Genomic DNA, 21,048 nt, shown 5'->3' on the forward strand with positions numbered 1-21,048 from the left:
TTTCAAGGCTCAGAATTCCAAGAACAAAGCCATGATGGCAACCAAGATCAAGTATGTAACTGCAGGGCAAACTCCTGGTTCCAACCCAAATCTCTCCAGGGGATTTTGATATCCTCAAAATAAACACTTCCTTAAAAATATGTTCTTAGTATACAAAAGTTATCAGACGGAATTCTAGATCTGCATATATAGAAAATTTAAGAACAGGGAGAAAACAAGTGCATAGAAAACTGAAATATAATTATGCAGCGTGCAGGACTTTTCCCTCTTGTTGGTACAAAAACTGCTACCCACCATGGATGGACAGCTGGGGGTCGAAGGCTTCACACTCCAAACCCAAACCCCATGAGAACAAGTGTGCTCCCCTGGCAGCTGAGTCACCATAGGACAGCAAGCAGAGACAAAAGCAAGCACACAAATCTCAATTTATCCTGGCAGACCCCAGTCCCTCTTATAATGGAAGAGACATTGGGACACAGGTTCCAGGCCATACTTCCTCAAGCTAGTCTGCTCCCGACACTTTCTGGAAACAGAAAATGGTTTTACCTTCATGTAGATGATTCAAAATTGGAGAAGTCCCATCATATTGACCTGAAATCAAGACACTACATGGGCAGGGGCCCTGGGACGCTAGCAGCTTGGCGTAAAGGCACCTTAGCCCAAAAAAGTGGTAGCAAAAACAACCAGAACCACACATACAGATTTCCAGTATTTCTCTGAGGACTCAGATCGCCTAGAGGCCACATGAGTTCCACATGGAGAAACATTTCCCCATTTTACTGAAGAGGAAACTGAGGCACAGAGGAATCAGGAGAGAGTCAATCAAATAATGAAATGTAACAGATAAAGACCCAGCTTTCTGGAACTTCCACTCCTATGCTCTGTTCTTGAACCAACAGGGGCTTGACTCCAACCAACTAAGATGACAGTGTCCTAGATGTGAGGGTGAGCAGGGGTAAAAGATTTTGGCAAAAAATTCCAAAGAAAGTTCAGGAAAAATGGCTCTTTTAGAGGGAAATCACTATTTGGGGCACTGACAATTCCCTTTCCCAGGCCAGTCTCTGCCTCACTTTCCCTCTCTGCCACTTCAATAAAGTTTCTCTTTCATGTGAGTTCTCTGGTGTGTAATAAAATTGGAGCTATTGCTGAAGCCTTTGCCGCACTCAGGGCATTTATAGGGTTTCTCCCCTGTATGGATTCGCTGGTGTATGATGAGAACTGAATTCCAGCTAAAACCTTTCCCACACTCAGGACACCTGTAGGGCTTGTCTCCCAAATGGGCTCTCTGGTGCATGACCAGGATGGAGCCCCGGCTGAAGCTCTTGCCACACATGAGGCATTTATAGGGCTTCTCCCCGGTGTGGGTCCGCTGGTGCACTACCAGTTGGGAGCGCTGGCTGAAGCACTTTCCACACTCGCCACATTTATAGGGCTTCTCTCCCGTGTGGATCCTCTGGTGTTTGATGAGGTTGGAGCTCCAGCTAAAGCTCTCACCGCACGTCAGACATTCATAGGGTTTCTCCCCCGTGTGCATGCCCTGGTGCGCGATCAGACTTGAGCTCTGGCTGAAGCTCTTCCCACACACCCCACACTTATAGGGCTTCTCCACCATATGGGTTCTCCGGTGTGTGGCCAGATTGGAGCTGCGGCTAAAGCTTTTGCCGCACTCGTTGCACTGATAGGGTTTTTCTCCGGTGTGAGTTCTCCTGTGCGTAATGAGAGCCGAGCTCTGGCTAAACCTCTGCCCGCAGTCGGTGCATTTGTATGGTTTCTCTCCTGTGTGGATTCTCTGGTGTCTGATCAGGTTGGAATTGTAACTGAAGCTTTCGCCACACTCTTTACACTCATAGGGTTTTTCTCCAGTGTGGATTCCCTGATGCGTGTTGAGGCTGGACCGGTTGCCAAAGCTCTTTCCACACTCCGGGCAAGAGTACGGCTTCTCTCCAGTGTGAGTGCGCTGATGGGCAATAAGATTGGGGCTCCTGCTGAAACTCTTGCCACACTCGGCACACTGAAAGGGTTTCTCTCCTGTGTGGATCCTCTGGTGGGTTATAAGATTTGCACTCCGGCTAAAGCTCTTCCCGCAATCCCTGCATTTGTAGGGTTTCTCTCCAGTGTGAGTTGTTTGGTGTCGACTAAAGTTTGAGCCATCACTAAAGCTCTTTCCACATTCATCACATTTGTAGTGTTTTTCGCCTGTGTGGGTCCTTACATGGGTAATTAGATGAGATTTCCGGCTGAAGGTTTTCCCACACTCAGGGCATTCATAGGGCTTCTCGCCCAGGTAGGTGCCTTGAAGGCCAATGAGCTGGCCAACTTCTTTGCCCTGGGATGGCATCTGCCTGTTGTCCTTACCCTCAGGCCTTCCGGAGCCACAGTCTCTCTCAAAGTCACTCTCCCCATCAGACTGCTGACCACTTTCCCCTTCGGGCATTTCCAAGAACATCTCCTGTGATTCCACCTCCTCAAACACGTCTTGATTAGAATTCTCCCCATTTTCACTCTGTGTCTCAAAATCTGAAACAAAAAACACAATGGCCACTCAATTCCCTATCATGATGAGAAAAGGAAACCAAAGGGAACTTTAAAAATATAACATTTCTAGTGAAAATAAAGAAGCTAGAAAATCCTCAAAACTCCTGAAGCCAGGTTTAGGATGGGGATGTATCTTAGTGGAAGAGCATATGCTTAGCATTTGCAAGGCCCTGAGTTAAATCCCCAGAACCCAAAAAAATCAATCGATCAACCCAGGCTTATTTAGTTGCCAGGCTTCCTATATTTGTGGTAATCATCCAGATTTCCAAAGTCTTAAAAGATTTGGGTTTCATGTGTCTACCTGTTCTCCACTTGAAAACGAGGTCAGGAAGGTATTTGAGAATCCTAACTGAAGGACAGCAATAAAAAACACAATGATCCCCAACTCTCACCTTGGTGCCTGATGCTTAGTAGGTATTCAATTAAAGTTGACAAAAGGATGAATGTTTTTTATTGGTATCACAGAAAGATCCCTATAGTGTTTCCTTTCCAAAAGAGCTTATATAATAATCTCTTGCATTAAAATATGTCTGGTGTTTACAATCTTTTTAACATTTAATTAAGACAAACAAGATGACAGAGCCCCTGCAACAAGGATCCTATGTGTCTATACATAAATGTCTGAAAACAAGTGGGAACTTAAATTTGTCTACAGTGGAAGCCAGTAGAAAGAACTTTAATTGGTAATACAAAATATCTTTCTTGAACCTGTCAACCCTCTACTGCCCAATGTGTGGCAAACATTTTAATGAAAGATGTAATTAGGGAGGACTGCTGGATAAATATAGTCCCTTCCTTAGATAAGAGACTCTAAAATCCACCCAAGGATGAAGCTAGATCAGCAGACATCCATGAGATTGGATCACTCTGTTCTGACCCCCAGATGAACTGTTTACTGAACTGTATGTTGATTTAATGGCCCTGGATGATACTGATGTACACTAAAGGAAGTATCATTAGAAATAATGTTGCTAGGAAGTTGTTGATGACATTGCTTATATCACACAATGTCTTCTTGAAGAGCATGAAGAGGAAGATTTCCTCTTGACCTCAATATCAAAAAGAGCTATCCTGAATGACTGATCTGGGTTTTCCTGATGGCAGTGGTTGTAGATTTCTTTTTGTCTTGCCTGCTTGGAAGCTTAGAGCCAAAAGCTCAGAGCAAGAATAGTGGGTGAATTTTTAGCAGGGTGTGGTGGTACTTTCCTGTAATCCCAATGACTCAGGAGGCTGATTATTCCTAAACCCCAACATCAGACTTTCCAAGAATGTAGGGAAGACAATTACTAAAATAATTTCATAATGACATTTCCATTTATAAAACTAACATAACAGTTAATTTAGGATTAGATATTCAATTCAGTGATTATATGTGTAAATTTCCACATACTTACTGGCTTCCCTTTCTCAGGGAGAACCTGGGTTCCAGTCATGCCTTTAATCAAGATAAGATCCTATTTAAAAGCCAGGCACAGTGGCCCAGCTTATAACCCCAGCTACTCAGGAGGTTGAGGCAAAAGTATAGCAAGTGCCAGGCTAGCCTGGACAACTTAGTAAGACTCTGTCTCAAAATAAAAAACAAAAAGGGATAGGGGCCAGGCGCAGTGGTGTACACCTGTAAACCCAGCAGCTTAGGAGGCTGAGGCAGGAGGATTGCGTGTTCAAAGCTAGTCTCAGCAACTTAGCGAGGCCCTCAGCAACTTAGTGACACCCTATCTCTAAATAAAACTACAAAAAAGGGCTGGAGATGTGGCTCAGTGGTTGAGTGCCTGTGGGTTCAATCACTGGTATCAAAAGAAAAAAAAAAAGGGATAGGGATGTAGCCCAATGGTATGCTTTTCTGATGCTTTAAAATCAGAATTGGTTTTAGTATGAACTCAAGAAGCAACAGGGAAAACAAGTAAAAATTCAAGCTTAATTTTCAATGAAATTAGAAGGAAGATATAATTTGAAGAGACCAAAATACATGTCAAGGCTTCTAAAAATAGCAGACTGGGTAGAAGCACTGAGAAAGGAAGTATAGAGAACAAGCATGGAAGGGAGTGGGTGAGAGGTGCTCAGGAGCAGATCTCAGAAAGTTCAAGCAGAAAATCACTTCCTGAAGGTTTGGGACTCACCCTCCAGTGCAACAGTGCATTTGGAAACTGGGGTAACCAGAGCTGGCTTCTTTGGTTCAGAGAAGCAAAGGAGATGAGGTTACAATCAGAATCACAGATGGGCCGTGTATGCAGGAAGTTGTTTCTGTAAAGCAGAGAAGGAGAGAGCCTTTGACTTGCAACATTAATCAGGGAACTTATTATTATTGAGAAAAGTGATCATTTCCAACCAAAATAGGTAAATGAAGCAACTGCCTCTATAGAACTAAAGAACTTGAAGAAGAGATGGTGAGATAACAGAAAGAGATTTCATGAAATGTGAAGGACTTGGGAAAGAAGGGAAATATCATCCAGAGAAATAAAGACAAGATGGGAACACAGGAAACTAAGTATCTTGAAAAGCACAGAAAAGAGGAACAAAATGAGAAAAGCAATTAAATGAATGGAAACAAAGAAAGAGTTGAAAGGGTTAAAGAGAACGATAGAAACAGAAGTTAGGCAATAGGAAAATCAATAAACTTACTGGAGTTCTCAAAAAAGAAAACTACAACAAAGGAACAGAATAAATTCTTTTGTTTTTCTCTTGATGCTGGGGATCAAACCCAAGGCAAGCACTCTACCACTGAGCTACATCCCCAGTCCCTAGAAATTATACCTTTAAGGATTTGTTTTTGGGGCTGGGAATTATTTCAGTGGTAGAGTACATACCTAGTATCTATGAAGCCCTGGGTTCCAATTCCCACCAAATGAGAAAAAAGAAAAGAAATGACATGAATTAAAATTGGGAGGGGGGGTTATAAGGTAGGATATAGTATGTTTATTGTCACAAGAAAACGTACTCATCTATAATAAGGATAACATTTAAAACTGGAAAACCATGTAACTGAATTTAGTTTTTTTAAGTGGTGTTGAGAATGTAATTGAATTTTAAATGTACAAAAATAAATATTAAGAAGGAAAGATTATTAATTGAAGTCAGAGGGACAGGGAGGAGAAAAACTATCTCTGTCAGATGTTAAAACATGAAATGATGGGCTGGGGCTGGGGCTCAGGGGTAGAGAGCTTGCCTAGCATGTGTGAGGCCCTGGGTTCGAGTCTCAGCACCACATATAAACAAATAAATAAATAAAGGTCCATATAAACACCACATATAAACAAACAAATAAATAAATAAATATTTTAAAAAACATGAAATGAAATTAAAACATTAATAGGGACTAGGGATTAGCTCAATGGCAGTGCACTTTCCTAGCATGTGTGAGGCCTTGTGTTCAATCTCCAGCACCGCAAAAAAAAAGAAAAAAAAACTGAACATAAACACCATAAATAGATTCAACTAACATATGAATATTGAATTTTATATCAGTGGCACATAAATGCAGACCATGAATAGAAAAAGTTATTGATATAATGACTAGGGGAATTTAGCATATTTGGTCTGTCAAATCCATGTAAAGACACAACATTCAACAAATAATCTAGGAGTGGGGGCAGTGTAGCTCAGAAGTAGAACATGTGTTTAGCATATGCAAGGTCCTGCATTTAATCCCCAGCACAAATAAATAAATAAAGCAATCAAGCTAGATAGGCCAAATGGGAAAACTCGAGTTGGACCTACATTAGGACAAATTCCAAATGAATCAAAAATTTAAATCTAAAAGAAAGAAATGACAGAGCTGAGCACAGCATAATATGATGTATACACAATCCTAGCAACTTGGGAGGCTGAGATAAGGAGGAATGCAAGTTTCAGGCCAAACTGAACAACTTAATGAGACCCTGTATCAAAATTTAAAAAAATAATAAAGGCCAGGGATGAAACTTTAGTGTTAAAGTGTCCCTGGGTTCAATCCCCAGTATTGCCAATAAATAAATAACAGAATCAAGCTATTAAATAAAAATTTCTTTGAAATCACTTCAAATATGATAAATTGTGGAGTTATCTTCCATCATCTCTTGAGCAGAATCCTGCCCCAATTAACTCCTCACTAAAAGCCCATCCTATTATTTTTTTACATAGAAAAAGCATCAAGATGGTTAGCGTTGGGGCTGGATTTGTGGTTCAGTGGTAGAGCACTCACGTAGCATGTGCAAGGCCCTGGGTTCGATCCTCAACACCACATAAAAATAAATAAAATAAAGGTATTTGCAAATATATATATATAAAGATGGTTAGCATGTACTAACAAAAAAGAGCAGCCTTCTGATGTTCTTCAAATGGGAAAAAGTCACAGAGCTGGGAAGGATGAGGAAACACTGGCTCCTTCCAAAAGCCTACTCAGGAAGGCCAGGCAACTATGAATTTCAAGTGAACAGGACAAAGTAGAGCACATTAAAGTGCATTCAGTTCCCTCCTTTCTTAGTAGCCAATTATTAGGAAAATGAAAACTCAAAAACTGGTTTGGGTCAGAGATAAGGGCTGGAGATATAGGTCAGTTGGTAGAGTGTTTGCCTCCCATGCACAAGGCAATCCCCAGCACCACACACACACACACACACACACACACACACACACACAAAGGAAATCATTTTTAGCTGGGTGTAGTGCCACATGCCTATAATCCCAGTGGCTCAGGAGGCTGAGACAGGAGGATTGCAGGTTCAAAGCCAACCTCAGCAAAAGTGAGACACTAAGCACTCAGTGAGACCTTGTCTCTATTTTGTAATAAAATACAAAATAGGGATGGGGATGTTGCTCAGTGGTTGAGTGTTCTTGAGTTCAATACCCAGTACCAAAAAAATAAATAAAATAAACCCAGAGATAAGTATTTTCACCAACGTGTTAAGAGTAGAGATGGAATGAGATGGTAGGAGTTAGGAATCTTTTTTTTTTTTTTTTAAAGGAACTTTACTTGATAAAAATAGTGATATCCCAAGGTACAAACAGGAAGAGCATATTTTATAAAGAGATGAGACTAGATATAGGGAGGCAGGCTTGTTTGGGAGGCCCATATTTCCAGTAGAGAAAACCTACTAAGGAAATGGAAAGGAAAAGGTTTCATTTTCTAAATGTTACTGACCTCCCCGCAAACTACTGAAGTGGATAGGAAGTCAGCTTATCTATGCAGAGACTTTAAATAGGGCTTTGGACTGTCCTGTGCAGTTTGAAAGTTGATGAACCTCACAAAATATACATTCTACTACACAAAATACAGATATATCACGTTATCTGATTTCAGAGAGTGTATTAAAAGGAAATAAAATGGGGTAATGTGAAAAGCAAACAATTGGAGGCATCCTTGGAGATAACATTTGGCCAAGATTGGAATACCATTCTAACTGATCTTACTAGTTATCCACATAATACTGATCCATTTTTTTATTCTTATGCTTAATTGTAAACACAATTAACAAACTTGTTCTTGGATATAACAATTTCTTGCTCAATAACACAATGAAGCATATATATATACTCGTCCATGACTAAATTTAGGTTCCAGAAAGCATAAACAGATTAACAAAAGTCTGTTCCTGAGACAGACTAAAAAATATACATGGTTTTCCCCTGTGCATGGCTGGTGGGAATGTAAAATGGTACAACATACTGTGTGGAAAACAGGATGGGAGTTCCTAAAAAAATTAAAAATAGAATTATCATATGATCCAGCAATTCTACTTCTGGGTGTATACCAAAAAAGAACCAAAAGCCAAGCCTGGAACAGATTATGTATCTGTGTGTTCATGTATTATTCATGACAGTCAAAGGTGTAAACAACCCAAATATCCATCAGCAGTTAAACAAACAAAATATGGTATATATAGTGAATATTATTCATCTTTGAAAAGGAATGAATTTCTGACTCATGCTTTAATGTTGATGAATCTTGATGATTCATAATGATGCTAGGTGAAATAAGCCACACACAAAAAACTCTTCTTATATGAGGTACCCAGAGTCATCAAAATCATAATATAAGCTAGGTGTGAAGGCCCACTACAGTCCCAGCTACTCAGGAGGCTAAGGCAGGAGGATTGTTTGAGCTCAGGAATCTGGGGTCAGCCTGGGTAATATAGCAAGATCCCAATTCTTAAAAAACAAAAAAAAAAAAAAAAAAAAAAAAACATAGAGACAGAAAATAGAACAGTGGTTGCCAAGGGATAGAGAGAGGGAAGAACAGAGAGTTACTGTTTAGAGGGTATAGAGTTTCAGTTTGAAAAGAGGAAACAGTTCTGGAGATGCATGCTTTAACAATGTGAACTGAGGGTACTTAATATCACTCAATTGGCTACCTAAAAATGACGAATGTTATGCTATGTATATTTTATCACAATACACAAATAATATATAATTCTAACATACAATTTTATGTACTCTATCAAATTTAAAATATGTCACTACCTACTATAAATTTTTGAAAAAAAATTTTTTTCTTGTGCTGGGAATAAAATCCAGAGTCTTGCTTTACTACTAACTTAAACCCTCAGCCCATGAAATTAATTTTTAAAGATTGTGTAAAGTTCACAAGGGCAGTGAATTCTTAGAAATACTCAAATTTAAAAGTCTAATAAGCAAAAGAATAGTATCTTGCTTAAATGGGTATTTCCCCAATATAAGGTTGAACACCTTTTCATATGTTTATAATCTAAATTTCTTCATTCTAAAATTGACTGTTAACATCTTTTATCCTACTGGATTGACCTATAAATTTACAGGTCTTGTAGATCAAGAATTTTTATTTATTTTTTATTTCAAGTAGAGAAAACTGAACCCATCACATCACCTTTTTTATTTTGAGACAGGATCTCATTAATTTGCTAAGACTAGACTCAAACTTGGAATACTCTTGGAATACTCTTGCTTCAGTCTTCTCAGGTGCTGGGATTATAGACATGCACCACTGTGCCTGGCCCCCATGGTATCTTTTTTATATAAAGGATTTTTCTTCTGTGTCATGACTCAAATCTAGTTTTGATGATATCTGTAATTCTTATAAAGTCCTTTCCAACCCAAGATTATAAAAATATTTTCCTATATATCATTTTAGATTTTGTATAGGATAGCTATAATCTACTTGAATTTATTTTTGTGTAACTTGTGAAGCAGAGTCTATTTCTGTTTAAGTTGTTATGTGCAGACTCAATTTTTGTTTTTTCAAAATTATAAGACCACTGTTCAAAAAGCATTCACTAAACAGTTCGTGAATTGCTACTCTTATCAATTAGTACACAAAAATTGCAATTGTAGCCTGGTCTAAATCAATAGCTTTTGTACTTTCCCACCCCTCACACACACACTGGATTCAAGGGCACATCACATTTCTTTTCTTTTTTTAAAATATTTTTTAGTTGTAAGTGGATCTTTTATTTTATTTATTTATTTATATGCAATGCTGAGGATCTAGGGCCTCACACATGCCAGGCAAGTGTTCTACCACCGAGCCATAACTCCAGCCCCAGAGCACATCACATTTCTACGGCTGTTCACAGAGCTCTATGTATTTTCTGCCATGCCACAGACCTCCTTTTTCTGTCCCACGATAGAAAGCATACCAGAATGAGCATAAGAGAAACTTATGTCAGTAGGGGGATAAACTTGAATTTGCTGGACAGTCTCTTCTAATCCACGCTCTTACTTTCTAAGGTTTCAAGGTTTTATTTACCCTTGGTCAAATGAGGTTCAAAAATATTAAATGAAATATTCCAGAACTAGGTCATTCATAAGTTTTAAATAACTTTTACTACAGTATGTTGCTATAATTGTTTTATTTTAGTCATTGTGGTCAAACTCTTGCCATACTTAAAATTTATCATAGCTGTGTACATATTTATAAGAAAAAAAACAGTATATATAACATTTGGTGCTATCTGTAACTTCAGACAACCACTGAGGGTCGTGGAATGAGTCCCATGTAGATAAAGGGAGACTACTGTAATCTATAACAATGAAATAAACTGGTCACAAACTTTGATGCTTTAGTGTATGTTTGGCTCAAAATCCTTCCAAAGTCCTTCCTGCCAGATTGTGACATACACGATGGCTGGAACCACTGATTTAAAATACAGAAGTGATTCTGATTCAAGGTAGGCCCAAAGTAGGTCCCATTCTGACTTGAGCTCTCTCCTATCCTGGAAACCCTGGCAGAAACCTGCCTGAGAGACTTGGAGCAGTGTTCCAACTAAACTCTGGTTGCCTGAAAAACTAACCACTGATAAAAACAGCAGTGAACTCTGTTGTGTGTAAATGAATGACTGACAAACATTTTACTGATACAAGGTTACCTTTCCCTAAGAGTTCTGGATGGTTTACATTTCAAAACTTTAAGTGAATTAAAATTTTGTTTTGGGCTAGGGATGTGGCTCAAGCGGTAGTGCGCTCGCCTGGCATGCCTGTGGCCCAGGTTCGACCCTCAGTACCACATACAAAAATGTTGTGTCCGCCGAAAACTAATAAATATTAAATTCTCTCTTTCTCTCTCTCTAAAAAAAAAAAAATTAAAATTTTGTTTTGAAGGTAAGAACTGTACTTTAAAAAGACAGATACCAAGATGGCAGGACAGAAGGAGGCAGCATTCTGTGTTGCTCCATGACCTGGGACTCAAGTAGTGAGAATACTACTTCTCTGCCAATGATAGTCTTGCTCCCACGTGGGAATCATGACAACCATGCCCTTCCAGGGCTCCAGGCCACAGCAACAGAGTAGATCACTTAACTATTCGCCCACACTGGACTACAGGGTACCCGAGTGGGCACCATCATCACCCCTATAGAACTTTTGGTCACGTACCCGAGCAGAAATCACCCTAACCCTAACCTCTTACATGCAGGACACCTGGCAGCTTCCCACATACAGGAACTCCAGCCTCCACTCCCATGTGGACCCCATCTACCAACATGGGGCTCCCCCGTCACTGCCATCTTGGAACTCATTAGCAGTGGAGATACTCCATACAGTAGCCTGCACCCAGGGACTTCACACAGGCTCTGAAGTCAGCCACAGCTACAAACTGCATGCCACAAAGCTCTCTGAACTCATCGTCCAAGCCATCACTCGGCTCCCCAAACATGATCCAACAGCCCACCGCTGAAAGCAGGCGCATCCATCTTGGGTCACCTTCTTCAGTGGGTGGCAACACACAGTTTGGAACTCCAGCTGGCCAGGTATCCAGTTTCTAACTCCCACCTTTCCCCAGCAGCCACAACCCTGGCACATTGACACCCTGGTTACCATCACCACCCTGAGGCCAGAGATGGCAGCTAACAACAGAGGACCCCACCTATTGGATGAGAATGGAAGCAGGAAAGATACATATTTCCAACCAAAACAATCCTGTTTCTTCCTTCAAGATTTTTTTTTTCCTCTCCCTGTCTATTCTCCAGCCCTCACATCCCCAACATACATGAAACCAACCATACTTTGCATGAATTAGGATTTTGAGGACGTCTGAAATATATTACAGCTGTGTTGTATATTCTTTTTTTTCTTTTATCCCACCAATATCTACTATTTTAACATTTTTTAGTTTTCTAATGTGTATTTGTTTTATGTACTCTACTGTCTTCCCACTTACTTGTATATCCCAAATTACTTCCTCTTCCTTCTATTACTAATCTTCCTCTTCAGATTTCTCTTTCACACTTCCTAAAATATAACAACTCTATATCCTCACCTCCTACCTCCTCAGCATATCATCCTACTCCTCACCCCCGGGTCTTTGTCCACCATCAGAAACGGTAAACCCTTCTACAAACCTATTGAGTATATTGTAGATAATAATTGAATTCACCATTTCTGTATATTGTGACCAAATTGTAAATGTCTTAATTGTGACCAAATTGTAAATGTCTTAATAGCAAACATTTGTTTTTAGGGTATATACTGTTTATATTGGGATCTGATAACATTGTCCTTCACCTCAAAGGAGAGGTATTGGATCACTACAGGGGCACTATAAGCCTACAGGGTAAAAACAGTAACCCCTCAGATCCACAATGCAAGAAGGGAAGACACACAAGCAATATGAAAAGACAAGGGAAGAAAGTGCCCCAAACATATCAAGATACCACATTATTAGAATTCATGGCCAGCAGAGCGGAAGAAATGACAGAGAAGGAGTTCCGGATGTTCATGATTAAAATGTTATGCAAATTAAAGGATGATATAAGAGAGCAAATATAGGCAGCAAAAGACCATTTTGACAAAGAGCTACATAAACAAATACAGGAAGCAAAAGATTACTTCAATAAAAAAGTAAACAAACAGAAATTTTTGAACTGAAAGAAACAATAAACCAAATTAAAAGTTCAATTGAAAGCATCACCAACAGATTAGACCATTTGGAAGACAGGACCTCAGACAATGAAGACAAAATATATAATCTTGAAAAGAATGTAGACAACATAGTAAAAATGGTAAGAAACCATGAGCAGAATATTCAAGAAACATGAGACAGCATAAAAAGACCTCATTTAAGAGTTATTGGGATAGAGGAAGGAATAGAGTTCCAAACCAAAGGAATGAGCAATCTATTCAATGAAATAATATAGAAAATTTTCCAAACATGAAGAATGAATTGGAAAACCAAATTCAAGAGGCTACAGGACACCAAATGTACAAAAAATCACAACAGATCCACACTAAGGCACATTATAATGAAAATACCTAACATACAGAATAAGGAGAGAATATTAAAAGCCATGAGAGAAAGGAATCAGATTACATTACAAGTTCTGAAAGAAAATGGATGCCAACCAATTATATTCAGCAAAATTAAGCTTTAGATTTGATGATGAAATAAAAACCTTCCATGATAAAAGTTAAAAGAATTTACAATTCAAAAGCCTGCACTATAGAATATCCTTGGCAAAATATTCCGTGAAGAGGGACTGAAAAACTGAAAATCAGCAAAAAGAGATATTACACTAAAGGAAAAACTAATTAAAGGAGAAACCAAGTCAAGTTAAATACCAAAAATAAACAAAACTGGCTGGAGTACAAATCATGTCTTAATAATAACCCTGAATGTTAATGGCCTAAACTCACCAATTAGAAGACATAGACTGGCAGACTGGATTAAAAAATAGACCCAATAATATGCTGCCTCCAAGAGACTCATCTCATGGGAAAAGACATCCACAGACTGAAGGTGAAAGGATGGGAAAAATCATACCACTCACATGGACTGCAGAAGCAAGCAGGGTTTCCATCCTCATATCAAATAAAGTAGACTTCAAGCCAAAGTTAACCAAAAAGGATAAAGAAGGAGATTTCATACTGCTTAAGGGAATCATTCATTAACAAGACATAACAATAATAAATTTATATGCCCCAAACAATGGAGCATTGATGTCTATATTCATCAAACAAACTCTTCTCAGGTTCAAGAGTCAAAGAGGCCACAACACAATAATTCTGGGTGACTTTAACACGCCTCTTTCACCACGGGATAGAACGTCCAAACAAAAGCTGAACAAAGAAACTACTGAACTCAATAATACAATCAATAACTTAAGACTTAACTGACATATATAGAATATTATATCCTTCAATGAATCAATACACTTTCTTTTCAGTAGCACATGGATCCTTCTCTAAAATAGACCATATATTATGCCACAAAGCAACCTTAGCAAATATAAAAAAGTAGAGATACTACTACTCTGCATTCTATCGGATCATAATGGAATGTAATTAGAAATCAATGATAAAGTAAAAAATAAAAGTTATTCCAATACCTGGAAACTAAATAAAATGCTACTAAATGAACAATGGATTGCAAAAGACATTAAAGAGGAGATTAAAAAATTCTTAAAGATGAATGAGAACACAGATACAACATATTGAAATCTCTGGGACACTATAAAAGCAGTGCTAAGAGAAAAGTTCAATGCATGGAGTTTATTCCTTAAAAGAAGAAAAGGCCAACAAATAAATGACTTAACATTACATCTCAAAGCCCTAGAAAAAAGAAAAATCAACATCAAAAGCAGTAGAAACAGGAAATAATTAAAATCAAGTTGAAATCAATGAAATTGATACAAAAGAAACAATTGAAAAAACTGACTAAACAAAAAAGTTGGTTCTTTGAAAAAATAAATAAAATTGACAAACCTTAGCCATGCTAATGAAGAGAAGGAGAAAACTCGAATTACTAACATATGTGATGAAAAAGGAAATATGACAACAGACACTACAGAAATACAGAAGATAATTAGAAATTATTTTGAAAACTTGTACTCCAATAAAATAGAAAATATCAAAGGCATTGACAAATTTCTAGAGTCACATGATATGCCCAAATTTAATCAGGATGATATATACAATTTAAACAGATCAATTTCAAGTGATAAAATAGATGATGCCATCAGAAGCCTACCAACCAAGAAAAGCCCAGGACCAGATGGATACACAGCCGAGTTCTACAAGACCTTTAAAGAAAAACTAGTACTAATACTCTTCAATTTATTTCAGGAAACAAAGACGGAGCACTTCCAAACTCATTCTATGAGGCCAATATCACCCTGATTCCAAAACCAGGCAAAGACACATCAAAGAAAGAAAACTTCAAAAAAAAAAAAAAAGAAAGAAAGAAAGAAAGAAAACTTTAGAAAAATAAGAGACCCAGAATAGCTAAAGCAATCCTTAGCAAGAAGACTGAAGCAGGTGGCATCACTATACCAGACCTTAAACTATACTACAGAGCAATAGTAACAAAAACAGCATGGTATTGGCACCAAAACAGACTGATAGACCAATGTACTGAATAGAGGACACAGAGACTAACCCACATAATTATAGTTATCTTATATTAGACAAAAGTGCCAAAAACATACATTGGAGAAAAGACAGCCTCTTCAACAAATGGTGCTGGGAAAACTGGAAATCCATGTGCAACAAAATGAAATTAAACCCCTATCTCTCACCATGCACAAAACTCAACTCAAAGTGGATCAAGGACCTAGGAATTAAACCAGAGGTCCTGCATCTAATAGAAGAAAAAGTGGGCCCAAATCTCCATCATATTGGATTAGTCCCCTACTTCCTTAATAAGACTCCTATAGAGCAAGAATTAATAAATGGGATGGATTCAAACTAAAAAGCTTCTTCTCAGCAAAAGAAACAATCAATGAGGTGAATAGAGAGCCTAAAGCTTGGGAGCAAATTTTTACCACGTGCACATCAGAGCACTAATCTCTAGGGTATACAAAGAACTCAAAAGCTAAACACCAGGGGCTGGGGTTGTGGCTCAGTGGTAGTGCGCTTGCCTAGCATGTGTGAGGCACTGAGTTCGATTATCAGCACCACATACAAATAAATAAAATAAAGGTCCATCAACAAATAAAAAATATTTTTTAAAAAAAGATAAATACCAATAAAAAATAAATAAATAACCCAATCAATAAATGGGCCAAGGAACTGAACAGACACTTCTCAGAAGGTGATATACAATCAATCAACAAATATATGAAAAAATTTAACATCTCTAGCAACTAGAGAAATGCAAATCAAAACTACTCTAAGATTTCATCTCACTCTAGGTCAAAATGGCAGCTATTAAGAATACAAACAACAGTAAGTGTTGGCGAGGATGTGGGGAAAAGGCACACTCACACATTGCTGATGAGATTGCAAAAGGGTGCAGCCAATGTGTAAAGCAGTATGGAGATTCCTTGGAAAATTTGGAATGAAACCACCTTTTGACCCACCTATCCCACTCCTTGGTCTATGCCTAAAGAACTAAAAACAGCATACTACAGGGACACAGCAACATCAATGTTTATTGCAGTACAATTCACAATAGTTAAACTGTGGAACCAACCTAGATGCCCTTCAGTAGATGAATGGATAAAGAAAATGTTGTGTGTGTGTGTGTGTGTGTGTGTATACACACACACACACACACACACACACACAAGCACAATGGAATAGAATATTACTCAGCAATAAAAGAGAATAAAATCATGGCATTTGCTGGAGAATATAATGTTAAGTGAAGTTAGCCAATCCCAAAAATCCAAATGCCAAATGTTTTCTCTACTATAAGGAGGCTCATTCATAGTGGGGTTGGAAGGGGGAGCGTGGGTAGATTAGATAAACTCTAGATAGGGCAAAGGGGAGGGAGAGGAGGGGAGAGGCCAAGGGAGTAAAAAAGATGGTGGAATGAGATGACATCATTACCCTAAGTACACATATGAAGACACGAATGGTGTGAATATACTTTGTATACAACCAGAGAAATGAAAAGTTGTGTTCTATATATGTAATATGAATTGTAATGTATTCTACTGTTGTATATAACAAATTGAAATAAAAAAATTTTAAAAAGAGACAAATACTTTTATAGCCTTCCAATACTGCCCATTACCTTTCTTGCTAAGAAAAATAAATATATGTGTGTGTATGTGGTCATGAAGGAGCATTCTGCTGGGGCAGCAAGCTGTAATCACTGAACACCAAATGATGCTCAGGATAGCCGGGAGGTCAGCTGTTGGAGGAACTATTGGACAAGAGAAGGTTTCAAGTTGACGACCTCCATTCCTCTCTAGTCTAGGATAGGCTTCTCAAACTTCAAAGTCCTTAAGAATCATCTGAAGATCTTGTTAAATGTAGATTCTACTTCAGTGGGGCTGAGGTGAGATTGATTACATTTCTAGCAAGCTCCCAGGTGATGTTAATGGTGTTGGTCCTGGGAATGCTCTTTGAGTTAAAAAGCTCTATAAAAGTAGTTTTTAAATTCTGCTGCATAATAGAGTCACTGGAGAACTCTCGAAAATCCCTTGCTTGGGGTTGAGAGTTTAGTTCAGGGGCAGAGTGTTTTCCTAGGATGCACAAGGCCCTGATGTGGCCCTCAGTCCTGGGTGGGGAAAAAAATCCCCTTGCCTGAGAGCTAGGATTGTTGCTCAGTGGTAGAGCATTTGCTTAGCATGTGGAAGGCCCTAGGCTCAATCTCCAGAGCGTGTGACATGGGTGCTCAGACTTACAGACACACATCTCTTGCCTGGGCCATAACCTATGTTCAATTAAACCAGAAAATCAGAATCTCAGAGAAAGAGTCCCACATGATTCCCATCCTCCCCACCCACCCTGCCACAAGATGGTTTATTCTATCTTACAGAACATTGCTTATGAGTACCACATTACCACTTTAGGTTATCAGTTAACAAAGGCTGCTAATGACCATTGTTATCAAGTTAGATAAAAGATGCCTGGTAAGCCAGGCAAATTATTACAACACAGTACTTTGTTTTGAAATATAGGTCATCTTTCATCACACACAAGGAGGGTAACCCAATCCAAGGAGAACACAGACACCTGATTTCTGAAGAATGGAAAAGCAAAGAGGCTCCCAAAATGCATCCCTAGAAACATGGGGTTAAATCATACACGCAAGAGGAATGTTCATGGAGCCTATGCCACAGAATCTTAGACTGACAGTAACAGAATGATGTGAATTTCCTGAGCCTCTGCCAGTAATGTCTTGAATGTGGAAGGCCCTATTATAATGTGTACACTATACACATTATAATAATCACCACAAAATAATTATGAGGATAACAATGATAGCTTACATTTGTATAATTCACAAGACACAGCAGCTGCTTTCTTATTTAATTCTTTGTTGGCTCCTTCATTTGGAGATCTGCACAGCTACAGGCCTAAGCCATGACTGTCGAGGGTACTTTCCTTCACTCCAGTCCAGGCTGCCATTCCTCCCATAGAAGGTCAGTCTTCCATTGATAGTACTGGAAATTGGCTCATGGTCTCTATGTTTCCCTGAATATTTACTGGGTCTGTCTTTTTGTTTAATTTTTTTTTTTTTTTTTAGCTGTAGTTGGTCACAGTACCTTTATTTTGTTTTTTATGTGGGGGATCGAACCCAGTGCCTCACACATACTAGGCAAGCGCTCTACCACTGAGCCACAGCCCCGGCCCATACTGGGTCTGTCTTTAATGTGGGATTCTCCTGGCAGCTAAGAAGGTGTAAACATTAAGGGAAACATAGAGACCATGATCCAGGCTCCAGTACTATCAATGGAAGACAGACCTTCTATGGGAGAAATGGCAGCCTGGACTGGAGTGAAGGAAAGTACCCTCGACAGCCATGAGCAGATCTCCAAATGAAGGAGCCAACAAAGGATTCTTCCTAGGAATTTATCGATTTTGAGACCCCAAATTTCACCTTTGCTCCCCCCTCTGATGGCAGCAGTATATTTTTGGTAATGGGCTTCCATAATATCAAATGTTCTGCTAAGAGAGTATCATTTCCCCTTCCACTCTGATGATACAAATAAGCTGGATGTAGTGGTGCATACTGTAATCCCAGTGACTCTAAAGGCTGAGTAAGGAAGGAGAATTGCAAATTCTTTGAGGCCAGCCTCATCATCTTAGTGAGATTCAGTCTCAAAATAAAAAATAGAAATGGCTGGGGATGTGGCTCAGTGGTGGAGAGCTCTTGGGTTCAATCTCCAGTACAAATAAATAAATAATCCTAATGATGCAAAAACCCTGATGTCTGGGGCAATTTGAGAGATGCCACTGTTGCATGAATTCACTGATCTCCTGGTCCCTGAGGGTGTTTTTCTGCTATCTCATATAAAAAAGTTGAATGAAATTGGGTACAGCAATTAGCAGTCCAGAAGCATACCTTTTTTTTTTAATTTTTTTTTTTTTAGTTGGAGATGGACACACAATATCTTTATTTATTTGTATGTGGTGCTAAGGATCGAACCCAATGTCTTACACATGCCAGGCAAGTGAGCTACAGATGAGCTACAACCCGAGTCCCAGAAGCACACCAATAACAACAACTTGGGAGGCTGAGACAGGAAGATCGCAAGGTCAAGGGCAGCCTCAGCAACTTAGGGAGACCCTGTCTCAAAATTAATAAGTAGAAAAGACTGGGGATGTAGCTCAGTGGTTGAGTGCCCTTGGGTTCAATTCCCAGCACCAAAGAAAAAAAGAAAAAAAAAAGCAGTTCAGAGACAAACTGTCCCAATTCTATAAATTTTCGGGTCCCAAAATCAGGAAATACAATTTGATAAATGATTCCTTGCCCCAGGCTTACAGGTATGAATGGTATGGGTTAGCTGCTAATTTATTAAAATGCAAGGCTGGTTTTGATGATTTACAAAGACAAATATTTAAAATTCAGAATTGTCCTAGAAAGTCTGGGTTGTCATTTCCCATATCACTCAGGAAAAAAAAAAAAAAAAACTGAAGTGTTCTGGTTTTTACAACCCAGTACCTGTAACCAAAAATAGAGTTACTAAGACTTTTTATAAGTGGTCTTTCAACTGACCTCCAGCAGACTGAAAACACAGCAGGCAGACATGAATGATGTGGTCAGCTAGTCTAAACCCAAAGGCTAAGTCACTGGAAAAATAATCTGCACAGGAGCAGTGATGTTCTTCTGAGGCTTGCCAGTGAAGTTCTTAAGTTTTTCTTTTCTTTTTTCCAGTGCTGGAAATCAAACCTAGAGCCTTGGGTTACTAGGCAAGTACTCTACCACTGAGCTATACCCCCAACCCCAGAGAGCTTCAGGCAAATGTCCTCCCCTACCAGTGTGGATTCACCATAATCTAGGTTTCCAAATTTAAAAATTGCCTATTCAAATAAATGCTGTCCAACTCAAACACAATGCCTGCAGTCAGAATAGATAACAACAGATGAAAGGACTACCTATTGGTTTATATTTAGGTCAGGTAAAAATTATTTTCATGAGCCTCTTCAGTTTAAGAAGTGGGAATAGCACACACCTTCATACTCAGAAATATCCTATTTTAGAAAACATATTAACACAAATGATAACATTCGTTGGGTTGATTGAATATAAACAAATGATTAAATATAGCTTTTATTCTTAAATGAAAACCCTGAAGGCTAAGAGTAAGTGCTCCTTTACAGGACTAAGCTGCCTGACTTATCTACTGGCCTGAGTATTTCCCTAGGTCTAAACTGAAGTCTACTTACTACTCCCTTTTGCAGATTCAGAAGTATCCTTGGTTATATGTTGCTGAATTGAGATTGACCCCATTTTGCTTTAAAATAAAAGCTTAGCTGGATTTCTTGAGAAAAAGCAGATGTTGGGCTCCTTGTTTCCACCAATGAAGCTGGAATGAGGTAGCTGTCTGTCTGCCTCTTTCATGGGCTGAGCAGATGAACCTTGTTGGGTGCAGAGCAGGCTGAACTGTGTTGTCTGCAGGGCAGGCTGAACAGATGTTGGCTGCAAGATAGTCCACGCACTCAAACCCCCCTCTATCTGGTCCTTTATCACCTGTTTGCCTCAAGTCTGAACATTCAACCCTGCTCAAGGCTGAACACTAAACCCCCCTTGGGCCAACAAGGCAGCTTGCAGACCCAGAGGCCCCATTAGATTGGGCTATAAAAACTCCCTCCTGCCAGGCCCCTCTCTCTCTTGCTCTCGCTCTCGCTCTCTCTCTCTCTCTCTCTCTCTCTCTCTCGCTCTCGCTCTCTCTTGCT

The 21,048-nt window shown here is 39.1% G+C and overlaps 1 protein-coding gene across 1 annotated transcript in view; it reads right to left on the reverse strand.

The window, feature by feature from the left end:
- Positions 1–442: 442 nt before the first annotated feature.
- Zscan2 (zinc finger and SCAN domain containing 2) overlaps positions 443–21,048 on the reverse strand; it is a 28,168-nt gene continuing 7,562 nt past the window's right edge. The window contains exon 3 of the mRNA XM_076848786.2: positions 443–2,517. Coding sequence (XP_076704901.2) covers positions 1,088–2,517 — 1,430 coding nt within the window. The 3' untranslated portion in view covers positions 443–1,087. The remainder of the gene's footprint in view (positions 2,518–21,048) is intronic.

Source organism: Callospermophilus lateralis, chromosome 3 (genome assembly GCF_048772815.1).
Source record: "Callospermophilus lateralis isolate mCalLat2 chromosome 3, mCalLat2.hap1, whole genome shotgun sequence".
NCBI classification, from domain to species: domain Eukaryota; kingdom Metazoa; phylum Chordata; class Mammalia; order Rodentia; family Sciuridae; genus Callospermophilus; species Callospermophilus lateralis.